The sequence below is a fragment of the Neopelma chrysocephalum genome, unplaced genomic scaffold (genome assembly GCF_003984885.1).
Source record: "Neopelma chrysocephalum unplaced genomic scaffold, ASM398488v2 Primary Assembly neopelma1_26b, whole genome shotgun sequence".
In the NCBI taxonomy this organism is placed as follows: domain Eukaryota; kingdom Metazoa; phylum Chordata; class Aves; order Passeriformes; family Pipridae; genus Neopelma; species Neopelma chrysocephalum.
The window spans coordinates 3,688,271-3,707,892 of record NW_020897696.1 but is presented as its reverse complement, the minus strand read 5'-3'; the positions used below and the strand labels follow the sequence as shown (position 1 = coordinate 3,707,892).

General features: G+C 38.4%; 1 protein-coding gene across 5 annotated transcripts in view; it reads left to right on the top strand.

The window, feature by feature from the left end:
• The window catches only part of FARS2 (phenylalanyl-tRNA synthetase 2, mitochondrial), a 240,071-nt gene that overhangs the window by 132,758 nt on the left and 87,691 nt on the right, over positions 1-19,622 (top strand). For all 5 annotated transcript variants that reach the window (XM_027676252.1, XM_027676251.1, XM_027676254.1 and 2 more), the window contains one exon: positions 9,971-10,131. In XM_027676252.1, coding sequence (XP_027532053.1) covers positions 9,971-10,131 — 161 coding nt within the window. The remainder of the gene's footprint in view (positions 1-9,970; positions 10,132-19,622) is intronic.

Below are 19,622 nucleotides of genomic sequence, written 5' to 3'. Positions count from 1 at the left end.
GCTGAACAGAGCAAAGTTTCATGGAAAGATTAATACTTGTTTGTCTCATTGAAGACAGCATCATAATGTATTGCTAAGATGAGATCATCTTAGTGTTCCTCAGGCAATCTTAATTCTAGCATTTCAGAATGTCTGAATGTGTCATTGAAACGCCAACTTCTGTGTTAAGGCTCACTTTTGTGGCCCATTTTCCGGTTGTTTTAAATTGAAAACTGAAAAATGGAAGTATTCTGTTGTATATCATCACGTTCTTATGAGTCATCTGTGTAATACAATTACAAGTTTTTTAGAGTAATTCTGTCTGTATATATGTCTATTACATATACAAAATATTAGATATAATTGAGAATTTATATGAACATAGTGGGAGAAATATGGGGATTTTTTCAAGCAGCTGTGGATGATTGTGTGCTTTATGTGGCAGTCTTTGCCTTCTTGGAATCTTTTCTAAGGAAAATCTGTCCTCCTTCAAAGGTAAATAAAGCTGTTCTGTTTTGTGCCGTTGGTCTCTGTGTAGTGGTGTGAACTGCTATATACAGTATATATACCTAGGCAGAGAGTAGTTACAGGGCTATCCTGCAGCCCGTCCTTTTCCAGTGAACGTTCCCTTTATTTCTGGCTGTTAGTGGTCTATTTCTACTCTAAAGCTGTAGCTCCAGCAATACATGGAGAGATTGTCTGTGGGATACTAATGTGTATATATGTGTAGATCACCAGCTGGACATCCTCAGTGTATCAGTAACTGAATGTAACACCTAGTGTAATAGAACACACAACCTGTGTAGGGGAGAGGTCAGCCGCTGTAGATGTGCTGTAGATGTTCTTCGTATCAGCAGAACCAACTTCTTGCTGCAGGACTTGTGCTGTAGGGTTGTTGTAGTCATGCTGTTTTGCTAGAAAGAAATGCAGAGCATAATCTACTTCATTTGTGTATTTTATTGCTTGTGTATCTATTTCCATCATCTTTTACATGCCTTGTCAGCTGCATGGCAAGAGTGAGCAAGAAGCTTCTGCAAAATGTACAGCTAAGGTGCTTCAGCAAATTATTTCAAGGACTTCAAGCAAAACCTTTCCTTATGTGTTTTCCTAAGCTTTTCTGATATAGTTTAGATGGGACTTCACAATGTTACATTTCTTCCAACTCAACAGTGTAGAAGCTGGTAGTACTGCATTGTGTGAAACTCCTTCAAGCACTTCATGCCAAATTGTAATACAATTTATGTCACTTCTTAAGGAATGGTTGTATTTCAGAAAAAAAACAAACCACTGCTACCAGAACTCATGACTTTCATACAAATTAGAAAGTAAATGAAAAAGAGTTACTTTGATCTTTAAGGAACAATTGCTTTATCTTCAGTATTTTTTGCCACCTGCTTCATATGGAGATGGTAGGTTAATTTTAAAAATAATTATTAACTTAAATGTTCTACTCATAAGCAAAAAGAGCATGGAGGCCTGTCTGTATTAGGTATGATGGTCCTGTAGTATTACAGATGAATAAGATGACTTGAAATAAATTACATATAAATTTTTTTAAGAAGTGGCTATAGGCAGCAGGAGGGAAATAAGGACGAGAGTACTTGAAACATAATTTCCATTTTATTTGTGTCATATGAGTTCCAAAATCATGAAAGAAGTTGCTAGAAATGAGGAAACTAATTAAAAGAAATCAGAGAAAGAAATTGTAAAGAGATTAGCATGAGGTGATTGCTCTGAGATGAAAGATTTTTGTTATCTTCCTTGTAATTATACAGTGATGTTTGTTTCATGATAAAACTTGAAGTTGAAATGGATGCATAGGGTCAAATGCATCTAATCTGATTTACATGTCTAAAAGTAAGTGTTTGCCTGTACATTTCTTATTATAGAGTGAATAATTATTTGTGATATTTTCTCCCCATTTACAGTAGAACTAAAGGATCTGTTTTAGACCAGATTCTTAACAATGTGTAGTAGTGAAGTAGCCAACAGTATCCCCCAGAATTATGCTTCTTAGCATTTTCTTGCAAAAGCTTCCCCAAATTCAAGAATACATTAATATCCATCAAGTTGTAAAAGGGCAGGTTTGACTTCAAAACATGAATGGAGTAGGAGTGAGAACTCTTTTGCCTAGAGTAAAACCCCTCAGTTCCTGTCCCAGAAGAGCTCTAGACATAGCAGTGCCACAGTTCCACAATACCACTGAGCAGGTGTAGGATTAGGCACAACTCAAGTTCTTTCCCTGGTGATGCAGTTCAAAGGGTTGTGGCCACACAGAAGTCAAACAGTGCACTACAAGCTAAAGGAACTGATTTGTAAGTTCGGGTTTTGCTCATCTTAGTGTTCCTCAGAACATGAGCATGAGAGTGGAAATGGAGGAGATTTTAGGCCCAGACAGAAGAGCAGGTCATGGCTCACTATGTCTTTTCCTGAGGCACAGAACTGAGTCTCCTGAGGTGTCTGTTAGTGCTACAGCTATATAATTCCCATTTTATGCATGCCTTGTGTACAAAATGTACCAGCAGACTACATTTTTGTAGTTGAGCATCCGTAGCTGTGTTATAGATGCAGATAAAGGTATTTGCTGGTGTCCAGGTAGACAAATGCCAACTGGAAACACTATATTTAGGAGCAATAAGAGAAGTGTGAGAGGGTTGCTTTGTGACATTATCTGCAGATCCTGTTTGGTAGTGTCTATAAATATATGTTTAAATCTTATCCATGTCTTTAATAGCATAAGACCTATTGGTGGAAAAGATTTTGTCCAGGAACGTGCAATGGTTTAATTTTTTCAGATGGGAGATCAATATGTAGGCATGGGTTGGGAAGACAGTCATACTTTGAAGAGCCCTTCCTGAGCAAAATAAGAAATGTCCTTTGAGTTATTGTAGCACAGGGCTGATGGAGTAGTTCCTCTAGTAAGAAGAAAGGAAAATTGAGGGTAATGCTTATGAAAAAATTTTTCTAGCCCGTGCTATATGAGAATACATTTAGGTTGTGATTTTTTAAAAATAAATAAATTGTGTGTACCTGGGACCTTGTCAGAACTGTTACAAAACACTGTAGTGGGATTCTGTTGGAGTTCATAGCATATATATGCTGCACTTCACTATGAAATCTTCTTATAGCTTTACCATCAGAATGCTGAAGAGCTATTGATAGAGAGATTTTGAAATTCAATGCTTTACATTTATTATGTGTCTTACCTAAACCATTCTAGGAAAGGAAGGACTATTATCCCAACCCCAGTTATAAGGCAAGTGATGCCTACATGATCGTAAGGCTTTTCATGGCTTTCTTCACTAGAATGAGCTTGTGACAGAAGAGTTAAATAATAAATTTTATCTGTCTATTATTTTTATATATTGTAGAGCCAAGGAACTCCAAGGAAGCCCAAGGCTTCTTTATGGTAGGTGCTATAGAAACACAAAATGTGGTGTCAGTCCCTGCCTGTAGAAGTTGAATTTATTGTGCAGTGTCAGGCTTTCAGATTAACTGTGAGAGCATGCTGCTATCAACTGAACGTGTTTTTTAACCTTTTGATATATTTACAGGTGTTCTGGCTGTTCTCATTCTTGAAGAGGAATATCAAACAGATGCTAAGAGCATCCTGTGCTACGATAGATAAACTGTTGCCTCTGTATCTTTTGAGGATGTCTTAATCTCTTGAAGACTGTATCACGTTGTGATGATCTTTGCGTTCTTGAGCCTTGCTCTGTCAGTTGTTCTGGAGGGAAAGATAGTTTTGTAGGACACTAAACAGTCAACTTTGGTGAAATTTTGCCAAGAAAGTTGCATCTGGGGGCAGTAAATATATATGAAGTGAATTTGTCCAGCTGTACTTATACCCCTGAAAAAATGAGATTCATAATTGAATTCCTGAATTATACTGTGAATGTGTTTTTTCTGCCAAGTAGCAGCCCCTCATGTATTTCTTTATAGCTGTTATTTTTTTCAAATCTACATGGCTCCAGTTTCTAGGGAGATTTATCAGTATTAAAAGATTTTAAAAGACTCAAAACCTCAAAATCCAACTTTGCCTGAATGAACAAAACATTAAGAGAGGAATTGGAGTTTGCTTTTACATACACAGAACAAAAAGAGCAATAGTGGAGCCTGCAGGCAGAGCCAGGGTTAATAGACCCAAGGAGTCAATTAATGTTTTGCTCTGACATAAATTAGGACAGCAAATTGCACTGTCATCTGTGGAGATTGTCCAGTCTTGAGACAGGGATAAAGGAAAAGACCTTGAAAACTAAGCAAGCCATTGTAACAGCTGTGTAGACTGAAGTACAGAGAAAAGGAAGACCATATACCATAAAAGTGTTTATAGTTAATGACTGATGTCTTGTATTGCTCTTGGGAGTTAAGTGGATACTTTATCTTACATAATTTGAAAGGTTGAATGGTAAATGGTATTGCTGTGTATGGTTATGAACTCTGAAAAAATATCCAAGAGTTTAAGTAAGATTCTGTTTAATGGTGGTTTTGTCACTGATTTTGTTGTGTTTGAATATTTGGGAGGGCTTGTGGGAATGGGCAAGATGGCCTCAGGCAAAGGTAGAAAGATGGAAAGGAGTGAAGAAGGAGGACTGAGAAATTCATAGCTTCAGAAGCAGAAAGATAAAAAGAATTGGAAACTGAAAGTATCAGTTTAAGGTGGGAAAAAATAGGGGAAGTTCTTCCTTGCTGTTGTTTTGGTTCACTCTTTCCTCTTCTTGCTGATCTAGTTTTCCTGTCCTCTTCTGCTCTGGTCATCCATTTCTCCCTAACAGAAATGTTTTCCTCCCAGCTGTTTGGCCTGGTGAAATACTGGTAAAATGGTAGAATGAATGTTAATTATATAGTGGAAGAAGGTAGAATCCAGTGGATGGCTTCCCTGGGTAGAAATTTTTTAAACAGGCTGTTCCTTTAGTATGTAGGCAGCTCTTTTGGTTATAGAACAAAAATAAACATAGTTATTAAAAACTTATTCAAAGTCTTTAAAATTCTTTCGCTTAGTTTTCAAATGGAGAGAACAGAACAGATCAGTCTGACCCAGGAGACACAGCTGTAGTCTCAAAGTGACTATTATTGTTAGAAAATTATTCCACATAGGAGATTTAGAAAGATAAGTTCTCTTTCCACAGAATAGGCATAATTGAATGTTTACTTCTTTACTTGAGTTCTTGAGGAGTGGCTTTCTTAGTATGCATAGTCTGAAAGCCAAGTCCTCATTTTAGGATGTAATTTAAACTGAATTGCACACAGGAGCTTGAATGCATCAATTTAACAGAGTTATAAGAGAACAATATGACAGTTTTGAATTTTGCTTTCAATGAGGAGAGGAGATCAGAGGAAACTCTGATAAGCTTTTTGGCCTCAGTTGCTTAACACCCCAGCCATCTGACTTTGCACTTTCAGAAGCTCCTCTCTATTAGACTGATGCCTTAGTATTACTTTTTTTCATGTAAAACCTTTGACTCCCAACAATACAGGAGTTATGAAGTAGAAAATAATTTAAAATGGCTTATTTTTAAAATGAGTAAACATGGTTTGCCTCATTGCTGTGGCACTCATGTAGAATGCACATTCCTAGTTTCTAGCAATAAGTAAATATTTATTTTGCAGAAGCTGTTTTTCAAAGCCTTGTTCATAAGCTGTCCATTAATCACATAGAGCTCGAATGTGGGCATAGGTATTTGTTGCCAGAATTTCTGATGTTTTGTGTCAAGTCACATGTCCATTATATCTATAATTTACTTTCTATGCAGTTTAAAGCTCTGATTTGTTTTGTAAAACACAATGTGTAGTCTATGTGTCCTTGAGAATCTGTTCACCCCTCTTCCCACCATTTTAGTTCCAGGATTTTCTCCATTAACAGTCATAGTTTGGACTGAAAGAAGGAGATCAAATTCAGGTCTTTGCTTCTGGAACTCATCCCAGATTTCAGCTACTTACACTTTGGGTATAATAATTTTTGTGCATTTTACGAAGAACACCTTGTATGCAGACTGTTGTGTGCTCCTGACTTTGCCTCAATCCAAGATCAAAATTTAATTTCTTTCATTTTGCAGTAACTGCTGAGTATAACAATTTGAAGACCCAATTTAGGCTCTATTGAAAGAAAGATTTCTGTATTGGCAGTTTTAGAGAAGTAGCGAAGACTCTTAAATAAAAGTCAGTATAGATATTAAAATAAGTGTGACTGGAATGTAAACCAAGAGGGCTTTGTCAACCTGTTCCTAATACTACGTTGCAAAATATGTCTTAAAATTGTCGTACAGGGCAGAATGTCTTGCCTCACACTCCTTGAGAAGGTGTTTCTGTCTGTGGGTGTTTCTGAGGATTCTGGGTAATATAATCCATAAATTCTGGCAGGTCATTATATATGCCTCAGTGAATAATAATTAGAAAGATTCCCATCCTAAATGATCAAATTTAACTTGCATTTAACATTTCTTTTTGGAGAACAGCTGAATTGGTCTACATTTACATGTAAACTGGTTCACCTAGGCTCGAAGCTTAAGACCAGGACAAATAGATATGACTTACCAAGGAAGGTAAGGACTCTTGAACTCCTCTGTGAGACATGGCTGTGATGATGCAACGCTTCTGAGGTCAGATTTGGTCTGTCTTAGCCCCTACTGTGGGAAACCACTCAGACAATTTATTCTTTCTTGTTCCATCTTTGGCTACCTAACAAGAAAAGCTTCCAGCCATTTTCTTCAGGTGGGTAGTCAGATTTTTCACGTGTGGCAGCAGGAGCCTGAAAATGTACAAACCTTTGAGGGCCAGTTGGGGAAAGCTCGTATGTAAGGAGGACTTTATCTGTTGGACTGTGTTATTTCAAGCAGTCGTTCTATGATTGCCCCACCAGGTTCCTGGAATCTGCTGCTTTGGCCAGGTCTCATCAGAACATCAACCTAGTTTTGCCACATTTAAAGCTATTCTGTGTTCATTCCTTCTATCATGTTGACTCACATTCACTTGACTTCTTTGCATAATACTTGCCAAAATTCAGTGCATTTAAACATATATTTGTGCTGGGAAAAGCTTTGGGTTGCTCTCTCACTCAGCAGGATGATTACCTGCATGTTTAATTTCTAAGCCACCTGGTCATTTCCAGTCAGGAATATGTTTAGAAGCATGCTTTAGTCTTGTTGAGCCCCCCAAGCATTCTTCAGATGCTTTAAGTCAATGTTACATTAACTTGGAGCTTTACAAATAGCATGTTGGAGAAGAGGTCAGAGGCAAAATAACTGAAGATTCACAGTGCAGTGGAGATGTGCTAATGCTGATTTGAGGAGGAATTTTAATAATCTGAATTTTCCTTTTTCTTTTTTTTCCCTCCCTCTTTCTGGGTAGTGAGAATCTTCACTGACACAGCTTTCACTGTGGACACTTGAGAAGTTTGTGGTCTGAGGGCTGATAATTGTACAAGGATCATCCAAAAGACAAGTTTGGTGACTAGGTGTTTATTCATAGCTCAGATGACAATGCTCAGAGCTGCTTGCAGATAGAATTTTTTTGTCTGATACAAACTGCAAAGACTTGTGATGTATGCCAGTCCTTCTTAAAAAAAAAAAAAGAAATTGCCAATATAAAATCAAAACATTCATTACAGAATTAAAGTACATAACAAATCAATTAGGTATATATTGTGAGGGGAAAAAAGCATTACAATGAAAACCATTCTTATATCAAAGTATTAAAAAAGCACAAGTCTTAAGTGTAAAGCTCTGCTAATCAGAATATTGTTCTGCTTATATTCTGTCACATTCTTTTTTTTCCCTGTCTGATCTACCAGTAATAATATGGTATGATTACCAGTAATTACCAGTAATGTGGGGAAGGAGGAGCATCGCCCCCATCATGTATACTTAAATGAGCATCAGTGAATTAATTAACACTGATGCTTAATCTGGCATCTTTAGGTTTCAGGTTTAATGCCTCTGTTGAAATTAAGCAGTGACCATTCAGAACCCTCGTGGATATTGCTACAGGTGCTCTACTTTACCTCTGGAGAAGGGGATGGATTGTGTTAATCAGCCTACAGAAATACCCATATTATGTGAAAGTCTGGCACTTCTGAAATGAATAGTTTTGTCACTGAGGCAGGAGCCGATGATCTAGGAAAGGCAAGCTGGAAATTTGGGAAACAACAAGATTGCAATGAATTATCTTCCCTTTTTCATAGCCATAAAAATGTAATTACTGTAATATACAGGTGTATGGAGAGAAATAGTACTTTCAGCATGGAAAAGAAACAGTTTATGGTTTATGCTTAAAGTCAAAACTCAAAATCCTGCCCAAACACAAATTTCAATACATTCTCTGGTGTCACTGTTTATTCTCTAAAAATAACTCAATCAGCAGTAGCAAGCTTTGCAGTTCTTCATGTAATAGCTCAAAGTCTATTGGTTGATATAAGCATATTGTTTTGAGCAGCTCTGCCATGAGGTACCTTTTGGGTTCACACCTGGTCCTCTGTTTCTTAGGACTTCCACAATTCAGTTGACAAAGTGTCTGCTTTCAAAGGTCAGAAAGTGCAAAATCTTGCTTTATGAGCACACAAGAAGGGACAAGGCAAAATACCTAGACTCCTCTGTGAAGTACTCTTACAAAGTTAACTAAATTCCTGTGGCATTGCAATACTGCTGAGGCTGCAGGTGAGACTCAGAGAGGTTCTGCTGAGGACCTATTTTTCCAGAAAAATAGGCAGGTTCAAGTGAATTAATAGAATTGAAGTGATGAGTGTGTCTCTTTTCCCAAGCTTGTTATGCCTGCCTCTGTTTAAACAGGACTTGGGCTTGTTTAGTCTCAGCATTGAACATGACAGCATACATAAGGATGTCAGCCGTGCCCAAATAACAGGAGCCGTCTCCTTTCTGATAGCAGAGACAGGGGTCAGAAAGGAGACTTCTGCTTCCAGCATCCTCCATGATGGTGGGGAAGCTGCCAAGCTCAAGGTTTCAAAAAAATTAGCTTAAATTAATACTGGGCAGGGAGGGACTGGTGTAGCCCTGGTCTAGATGCACAGCTGCAAGATGACTCGGCAGCACACTGCCAGTGCTGATGGTGAGGAGTCAGTTCTGTCACACATGCACACATCCTTTCAGCATAAGTATGTTTATTTAGGCATTTGTTTAAGTTTTTAAAAGCTCTGAGCCTTTGCCAGGGCTTCTGGGCTCCCAGCTTATTTCAAAATCAGTAGGACAATGGCTAAACATAGAGTTAGTTCCTGGTGTTGAAAAAATCCCTGTGTAATGACTCAGTGCTCCTGCACTGTAAATGAAGGAAGGTATGAATATTTACTTTCTTGAAAGAAATGTTGCATCATTAATACTGTACAGTTCTTCTTTATTAAATATTCTCATCTTTTCATATTTGGTGCTGCATAAAAGAGAATTGTGTATGTGAGAGCAGTGGCTTTTCCCAGGAGCAGCAGCTCAGAAGTTCCCTGGTTGGAAGTGTAATGCTAATGCGACGGTGCCTCACATCCCATTGCTCTGTTTCTTCCAGAAGCCTCAAAAGAGGCAATTATGATCCTTTGAAATGCTGGTAATGATGTTAGTGCTGCATAGGTTTGACTTGGTCTGTCAGACCAAGGAAAATATTCTGAACAGGGAATTCACGTGTCTCTTTTTAAACACAACTCAGTCAAGTGTGGAAATGCTCAGCTCTAAGGATAGTAAACGGAAGTGGTGTATAGCATTATGTTACATTTCTCAAGCCTGTCTGAAACTTTGGATACAAACCGCCATGGCTGTGGCTTTGCTTTATTACAATATTTGATTCCTGGACATAGTGATGTGCTCAATCTTACTGCAGTTTTTGATGGAAGTAGGATCTGTCCTGTAGCCTTTAGGTCTTTCATTTGACAGTTGTAGGATTTTCTGTCTTGTCACTTCCCCTTTTTTTTTCCTCTTAGGTGAACATTTTATCAGTAATTTTCCATGTTGTGAACTTAAGCTCTTGAATTTTTATCTTATTTATTTGTGTATTGCAGCTGGTGCTCAGGATAAAATTGGCTGGGCATTTGGCTTGGGTTTGGAGAGACTGGCCATGATCCTGTATGATATCCCTGACATCCGACTGTTCTGGAGTGAAGATGAACGCTTCTTGAAACAATTTATTGGGCCTCACATTTGGCAAAAAATAAAGTTCCAGGTAAAATAACAAATATATGATAATAATTTACTGTCAGTTAGAAGTATGTGTATCCCTCGAGAATATCACATAATTGAAATTCTGTGCCATTAACTGATTAGGTTTTAAAGCAACAGCTTTACAGCTATCACGATTCTCTGATATACTGCAATAAAATCCAGCCTTTGATGATAACATTTTTTTCAACCAGATAATGTTGTAAGTTCCTGCTGATACCCAGTGAACATCCCTGGTATGAGTAATGCTTAAGCACATATTTAACTTCTAAATATATACAGAATAGGGATTGATTAAGACCTATGTCTGATTTGGTTGTGTTCTTGAATTGCATCTCAAGAATTCTGTTTCATTATAAATATGTGTCTAATGAAGAGCATTCAAAGATCATAGCACATTCCCAGTTTTTTCCCATTGTTTTCACTCTACGTTCATTGAAGTCAATGTGAGTTTGCAATGTTAAACTTTGGCAAAATGCTTTGGAATGTGTCTCACCATTTTCAAGATGTCAGCTCTTTTCTCCAGGTGACTGGTGGGGAGAGTGCAGGCTGAGCTTGTGTTTGTTTTATAACTCCTCTACTGAGGTGATTTTGTAGTTAACAACCTCGTCTTACTTTTCTGTACTTACAAAGCAATCAGGCATTACTGGATTGAGTGGAATTGCTACTTGAATAATACTCTTCAGCATGAGCCTGGGAAGGTTCAAGTCAGGTGTCATCAGCTGGTCTTTGGGAGAGTTGAGCTGATGTAGCTTTGTAGATGCTTGGTGAAGTCTGAAGTGCTAAAGCAGCAAAATACTTTTTGCTGCTACCTTTTACCATTTTACTTGCTTTCTTTGTAAACAGCTTGATTATGTTCTTTTAAGAATTGAAAATATAAAAGGGGAAATCAGCAGTGTAGCACTTAGGCGATGTTTGACTAGTCTCCACATTGAATCAGTAGCAGCATCCTTTTTTTTAATTCATGGCAATTCCCACACATCTTCTCTGATATAGTCAAAATAGTGTTTGAGATAGGTTTGGTGGGTGGGTTTCGGTTTTTTTGGTTGCAGTTTTTTGGTTTGGGTAAGAGTTTGGGAATTTTTTTTGGTTAGTTGGTTTTGGTTGGGGTTTTTTTTATTTTCTTTGGTGATAGCTGGCATTAGGGTATTCAGCTTGTAGTTTATTATCATTTACAGAAAGAAGACAGTTTTTTGCCACTGTTCCTAAACGTAGATCTGCTTGTAGGTTTCCTTGACCTCTTACAGAATGTTTGTTCTTTTCAATAAGGAATGTTCAAATCTCCTTTTCAGCTCTTGTCTTTCTCACTGGCCTTGCTCCTAAGGTTGTGGCTTGATTTATGGATTGCAATCTGATCTCTGAGAGAGGGTTGTGTGTCTGATTTCTCTTAGTTGCATATAATCTTCATGTTCAGCTTCAGATAAGTCAGGTGTAGTGAGTCAATCTGAAGATGCCAGAGGCACAGCTTACTGTGGATAGGCTCAGAGAAAAGGACATGGTTTCTAGGAAGCTAAAAGGCAATTTTTTTTTTTTAATTGATGCTGTTTGGTAGCGTTAGCTGAGCAGGAGTCACCAGGAGCAGGTGGGTTTGTATAGTTTTTCTGGGTATCTATGTCACCGATAGAAGAGTGGTGACAAGGTCTTGGTGGGTCTTTGGGCATTTCTTGTTGCTGAAGTGTTGGTTTCAGCTGCCATTGGCTCAGCTTGGAAAAAGGAGAAAAGTTCTACAACCCAGAACTGATGTTGTAGGGACTCATGAAGTTGAGGCTTGCTGGCTGAAACACATTTTGAAGTAATAACATGAACCAGGAGGTATGGTGCAATAGGTGGGGGACTTCAAGGAGGAGAAATTTTCAGCTGCCAGTGTGCTCTAACTTGAACCAAAGGGAAAGACTAGAGTAATATTACCAGGCCATTACCTACTGCTTTATCACATTAGTGTGTTGGCAGCTGTTGTATCTCAAGAAATAGGACGGTGAAAAGTATACAGACTGGGAGAATGAGGGGTATGTGAGTGGAGCAGCAGAGGTGGAAAAATGGATTATTTTCAATATTTTCCTTCTCTCTTCTAAAGAAAAGGATATGACCAATGTTTTAGAAACAGATTTTTGCTCTGGTATCAACAACTTCTTATGGACTTTTTATTTTTAAAAAAATTTATTTTTTCTTTTATTTTTATTCTTTCCCCCCCCCTTTCCCTTTTAATACATGCACACACCTGACTTGGATGTTTCATTTTCAGTTTTGGTAGAGTAATTCTCCCCAATTCTTAGCATACATTTTTCAATGCTATATCTGAATATAAGAAACTAGAGGCAAGCTTGGGTTTTTGTTTAAAAGGAAGTCTGTGTCCGGCTTTCATCTGGTATCTTACTCTGAGCTTTTTCAAGCTCAATACTGTACATACCTCTGCTACATACTGGCATTGTTTTTAAAGGGTTAATGACCCTTCGAATGAAAATACAGTTAAATACTCCGTGGTGCTACTATAAGATCTCAAGTTTTTTCTTCTGCTCTATGTTATTTTTCAGGTATGCTGTAAAACCAAGTTAGCAGATCTTCTGCACCTGTCTACTTTCTAAAGAGTCATAATTAATTAATCACATAGTTTATTCATATCCTATTTGAAAGAAAACTTTTAGCCTGTCTACCAGTGTTGATGTTGTAAGAAATCTCAATGGATATTTTAAAAGTGTCAGATTTTCTGCATGCAAAGCCATGCAGTATTTTTCAGCCTCACTAAACTGAACAAAGACAGACCAGGTGCTTCAAGAGCCTTTCATGACACAAATTTAATCCTGTAGCCTCAGAAGGTCTGGATAAATGTCCATCCTTTATGTGCTTAACTAAGATAGACCTCTCAACCTTTGGGTACTGTCTCCATCCTTTCTTATAATATGAATATGATGCACCAACATAAATACTTTTCTTTCTGTTCACTAAAACATTCTTCAAATACATGAAGTAAAGCAGTAACCTTTAGCTGGGCTAAATATACTCTTGCTCAAAAACTGAATTTAATTGGAGTATTTTCTTGGGACTAAAAGTACATATTTTATGTCCTTTAACAGCCTGAATGTGTCAGGCTTTTCCCTGTGTCATCAGTTGCTCAGTATATGTGTGCAGGCTTCAGTAGGTCAAAAAGCTGCTGGGAAAAGCTGACAGTGCTTGTACCAATGTGGCCACTCAGCACAGCAGTGTTAGAGGGCTTCTCCCCACAGATCAGATTATTGCATGGATTTGGATTAGCAAATTGCTCTAGCTATAATTTGACACAAGTCACAGCAGTGTGGGGGATCGGAGGCTGGTAACTTGCCTTCAATCACTTGTGTAGGGCTTCTGCTCAGGCTGTGAAATGAAAGGCTGAGAATGGACAGGGCAGGAAGGACTAAGAACCTGCAAGGCATAATGTAATAAAACAAATGGCTTAGTTCCAATCTAGTACACTGTGCTACATCTGTGTTTGTCAGGGCTCTGAGCATTGTTCCATGTAATCACTTTCCGGTTCATCCTGAGCCAGCATTCTTACAAAAAATAGATGTGTCTGTGGGCTGACAACTCCCAAGAAAAGGTACAGAAATGAAATGCCATTTAGAGAAGGGAGGCACCCACAGTTCAGATGGAGTGTGGATTGCCCAGAGGTGTTGATTAAGATGAACGGTCTCTGGTGGCAGGATGGTTCCTGGAAACTCCATCATTTTGCTGCCATAGTAAGCAAGCAGCATGTCATGTCAATTGTGTTCTCTCCTCACAAAGTCACTTCCATTTGATGCTGGTGTCTGTGGCTGCTGTTGTTTTAAATAGTTACTTATTTCTATTGCAGATGAGCCTTGTGGTCTGGACTGAGGTCAAGCAGAGTCACATTTATGGCTGTTATGAGGGAAGCAGTGGTACAGAGGAAGTCTGGATCAGATTCCTAGCAAAACTACAGACTCCCCCTGTAAGATTATGAGTGTTGCTGTCTTCTTCTTTTCCTCATTTGTGTAATATCTGCAGTGAGCCTAGCACCACCTGCTTTTTACCCCGTCTCCCCCCTTCATCATCTTCAGGGGATGCTCCTTCCTTATATCTGCTGGCACATTTTGTCTCTCCAAACTCAGTTCCTTCATACTTAGAATAATAGACTTTCTAACCAGGATCATTCTAATGATGTCAGTTACTGAAGCTTCTGGAGCAGCTTTCCTGGGAGACCTGAGAGGCTAGTAATTTTTGGCAGTGGAGTGAGGAAAATTTACAAACAACTTGAATTGACACTGCTCACCTCCTGCACAGCTGCAGCCAGAATGGTGTATGTGGCCCTAATCTAGGAGAGTATCTCTGCTTTGAAAAGTGAACAGTCGAGGTTAGCAGAGATGAGAAAAATCAGACATCAGAAAGATGTAGTTGTGTGGAAAGAAGCGATTCATTATACCAGAAAGGAAGTCAAAGCAGGCTCCTCTTTCTCCTGTGCATAATAGCAAAGGCTGGGCAAGGGCCTTGCTCCTTGCTCAGTGTGCCGTAGGAATTAAACTCCTATTCTAATGACAAAGGATTTATCCAGTAGCCCAGTTTGCCCAATTTGCTGTATATGTGAGCCCTCTTATTCACACCGTTAGACAGTCCAACTTTTCTACCTTACTGTGCACTTTTCAGTTCTCTGAAACAGTCATCATCCCTGTGCATCTTTCCTGTGCACATGCCTGATTGTTGCTGGGAGACATAGAGCTTGTCCTGAAGTTTTAGAAGATGCTGAAAATAAAATGGACTGTCAGATCCAAGAGGAAACTTTTGCAAATTAAACCATCTTAGTGTATATCCTTTATTCCATGCTTGAGAAGGAGAGCATCTGATGTCTATGCCATCCATTTCAACCAGTTTGATCTTATTACATTCACTGCACAGGGTGGGTCTGTCTGATCCATCGTTAGTATGCTACTCCATATAATTTATATTTATCTCCTTATACTGTGATTAGTTTTATTTCCCAATAAAAAGTAAATAGATTCACTGGTTGCTACATTTTCAGATATTTTTCATCAAGATTAGGTAACTCAATGCTAAAATGGTTATTCATTTATTATGTTTACTTTCTAATAGTGCATCTATTAAAGGCAAATACACAACCATTAGTATGTAAATTTAACTTGGATATCTGAACAAACGAGGTATAGCCTGAACGTGATTTATTGTCTAATTAGTTTTACCGTAATTGAAGATATATAATGTGTGTGTATGCATGTGGAGGTACAACAGAGAGTAGATAGATGATGGTGTAGCATAAACATTTTATTAGTATGACTTTGTGAAGGTTGAAATTCTAAGAGTGACTTACGTAGATCATCTTAAATGAAAGTCAATAAAACCTTACAGTGCTGTATATCATCTCAGGTTTTTTATGCTCTACAGAACATCATGAAACTCTCTTTTTAGTGTTGGATATGCATGGAAAGCAAGCAAAAACACCTTCTTCATTGCAGAGATGCTGCAAAGCTGCAAAATTGGATTAAAAATCAGTTGATCATCTTCTCATCAGGATGTTCTATCTTGTGTCATTTGTAGGTAGTGCTGGTAGTGAAGCTCTGGGAACCTGAGCCCTCTGGCCCCAGTCAGGCAAAGTACTGAAGCACATGCTGAGCTTTAAACTTGCAAGTAGTCCTATTTAAATCAATGGGATAGTTCCTGTGCTCCATCAAATATAACCTAAATGCCTAAATAGTTTCAGGTCAGAGGTCTCCATACTTTCTGGGATCCAGCTGAGAGTGATCAGCACCTTGCAGGGCTGAAGCAGTGGAAACTTTCAAAATGGCAAAACTTTCAAAAGCAAGAAGAGTTTAATCTGACAAACCCACAAACTTTGGTTGCAAAATCTTCGTTCTAAGCCAGTTTTATTGATCAACACTTGGGTAAAGAAAGTCAACAAGCAAACATCTAGAGAGTAAACAGGCCTTAAGTTCCCATTCTCAACTAAAGAAAATTGGTTGAAAACACAGTAAGGAAAGAAGAAAATAGGGGTTCAGAATGTGGAGACACATGAGACTAAATACAAGAAAAAACAAACCACTGATATAAGACAAAGTAAGAGGAAAAGTGCTATACTTTGGGCATTGGGGCAATATGAAAAATTCTGGTTAAAAGTTAAGTTTAAGCAAGTTGTGGAGGGTGGGGTGAAAAGGGGGGAAAGACACAGAAAACGAGAGTAGATTTGAGGAAAAAAACCTGTTGAGACTGATGCAGAAATCTTTTTCTAGATAATCAGAAAATCTTCCTGACTTTTGTACTGTACACATCTACTATTGATCTCCTTTTGAATGATCAAAAAGTATGAGTGACCACAAAAATTATGACCACAAGCCATCAAAGCAGTTTTGTACTTTAAAGTATTATCATCAGTTTCGAGATGAGAGTGGGGGACTTCAAATTTTGGTTCTGGATTTGTGAAACATTTAGTGTGTCAGAACCCAGGCCCATGAGTAAGGCTACACTGAGATGATATTCACAGAATCACAGAATATCCTGAGCTGGAAGGGACCTACATGAATCATCGAAGTCCAACTCCTGGCCCTGCACAGGACCACCCCATGAGTCACACCATGTTCCTGAGAGCATATTACTCAGTAAAAACAACTACTGAGAAGGGGTGCAGTTTCCAACAAGCTGCTGCCCTTTGAGCTAATACCAGTGATGCAGGTTTTCTTGCATACCCTGTTTCCATCCCTCCACCCACCCACTACAATCTAATTTCACTGATAGCCTCCCATTGAATCTGAACAAATCAGCAATAGTTTAATTCCTTTCTGCTTGTACTTTTCTAAGTAAATAAAATGAATAAATAAAAAAAATGTCAATAGCCCTTTGTGCTTAGATTAGTTAGTGATATTTATCTTATGTACTATCTCTATCTGTTGTCTGCTGGAGTACCAAAGGGTAAATCCATGGCATACATTTAGCAACCACCTTGCTAATAGTCAGATGTACAGAGAAGCCCATGATATTCGTTAGCAAATGCTGCAGTCTTCCTCTCTTTCACTTATGTTCCTTGAAAATACGGAAAGTATTTCTATGTTGTTTTCAGTCTTAGACTATTTGAAAGCTCTCTTGTTCACCTCTGTTAACTTATCCCAATAGTAGATTTGGTCTAGGTGGTGGTGACTTTTGGCAAAATAACTGGTTTGAGCTGTTCTTTCTGGATGTTAGGAGCTTTCTGCTTCGTTTTCTGCTTTGTTTCTCCTCTGTTCCAACTGTCCCAGTTGGAATTTGTTTAGAGTGGGTGGAATATATGTGTATATGTAAATATATGTACAAAGAGCAAAAATATTTCATCCTTACTTTCAGTTGTCTACGCTAACACACACTTTAGTCAGCAGAAGAATTTTTATGACACAGCAAGTAATTCTAAAACCTAGATGTAATTATGTATTTCCTCAAATTTTCCATTATGTGGGAGGTCCAGGGCTTTACTAACAAACCAAGCAAATGCCATGGAGGTTTTTGAAAGCTAGCAATGTGAAATACCAGTGTGTCCACCTGGAGGATGTCCTCTCTTTTGACTGCAGGTCCAGAGACAGCAGTTGAAACTTTTCTTTGTGTGAAGGATTTTTGTGGTTTTGTGACTGCTCTCTACCAGTTGTTCCCATAGCCTTGGTTCTTACGGTATCAGGACGAGAAGCATAATTTTTTTTCTTTCCCATGTACCCATATATTGTTTTACTTTGGTGTTCGAGAGGTACCACAGAAGCTGCTTTTGTGGCTACACTGTGAGGTGACTCAGGGAACCCTTTTTCCTCTGCAGTTCCTAAAAGCCATATCAGTGCCCTGATCCACTTCTCAGTGTTGCTTCATGCCCTCAGCACAATTGAAGAGACAGCACTTTTGTTTTTGGAGGCAGTATAAAGGTTGAGGGGTGAATACGGAGAGAACGTGGTATACCCAGGTGTGTCATCAATATGGGTGAAGGACATTCCCAGCAATTGAGAGCAGACCACTAGAGACTTCCTTCCAATTTGTTTTTTAAAGAAAAAGAAGCTACTGTAGCCTTGGCTGCATTTTGAGCTCACTTCAACATGATGTAGATGAATTTCCAGTTATGAATGCTGCTGCACTGTACAGTTCCTGTCAGTAGAATCATTTTACTGCTGATGTCTTTTTTTTTGTAGGCAAAAGCCAATGCAACCCAGTCAAAGTACACCTGATACTATCTAAATGATTACTTAGCAAAAACTGCAATAAGCTTCAAAAAGCATGTGTTACTGTAGTTTGCTCTGATCTCTAAGCCTCATATATTTGCAATTTGACTGGTTGAGGCTCTTCGAAACAATTAGCTCAGAAGTGAGTAATTCCGTTGCTGAATATATCAACCAATCTTTATTGCATCCCAAATGGTGAAGTATAATGGTGATACATAGTGCTTAAATAAGCCATGGAGCGATTTCAAGCAGTGATAAATATGCTGAAACCCACATTAAATTAGTATTAGGTGAAGGAGTAAACCTGGAAATATAAAATAACAATAGATTTTGTATTGGTTATGTGAAGCTAGAACCAGCTGCTCATGGTTTTGACAGGAATCCACAGATGTTCAGAACTTTCAGTCGTATTGTCTACAAAAGTATGTAGCTGGTAAGGTGGGTAACGCTTATGCACTTGCCAATATTTTTTCAATATTGGTTTAATTACACTGTGAATAATAGAATTCTGATTAGGAGGATGGCACAATAACAATTTTGACTTTAGCCTTTAGCCTTGACCTGAGAACTGACTCAATTTTCCCTACTCAAGATTTCTGTTTTCCATGCTGTTTACAGTTGTAGTTGTCTTATACCTCCTGCCTCAGCATGTCTTCTCCAAACCACCCTAGGGTGGAAAGTTCTTCAGGACAGAAGTTACTGTTCTGTGCTCCATCTGCCTACTGGGACCCTGGTTTCTGGCTGGCAGTCCTAGGTAATTATCACAGTCTGAATATCTGCATGCCTTTAGCAGGGTTTAATACATCTTTGTGAGTATATGTTACGCATTTGATGTAAGAATAAACTTCTGTTTAGGACGTGCCTAAGCACACACCATGCAAGTATGTGTCTTCAAAGGTACAGGTATGTGTTGGTATGCACACACAACCACAGAAATACAAAGGGGAAAAACAAGCAAACAAAAGAGACATCAAACTCGGTAGGAAACAAGCTTTAATTCTTTTTTCCAGTGTTGGATAAAAAGATAGGGTTTGTCATACACGGTTTACTTGTTAGCTCTTTTAATGTTTGTGCCAATGTTTTACGCGCAAAAGATACACGTTGCAAAGAGCTTTTGATAAAGTGATCTTTAAAATCATGCCTAAACCCCTACAGTCATCTTCTGCAGTATGATTAGACATTGCAGCTCAGCTGTGGAGTGTCCCTGGGAAATGAGGGCTGGGGAGAACAATCTGTGTGTATGTGTATGCATGAACAGGAGCACCTTTTGAAGTACATGTGTTAATAAAAAACCCCTGATTTTCAGCTACCACATCTCTGATCAGAATATGAA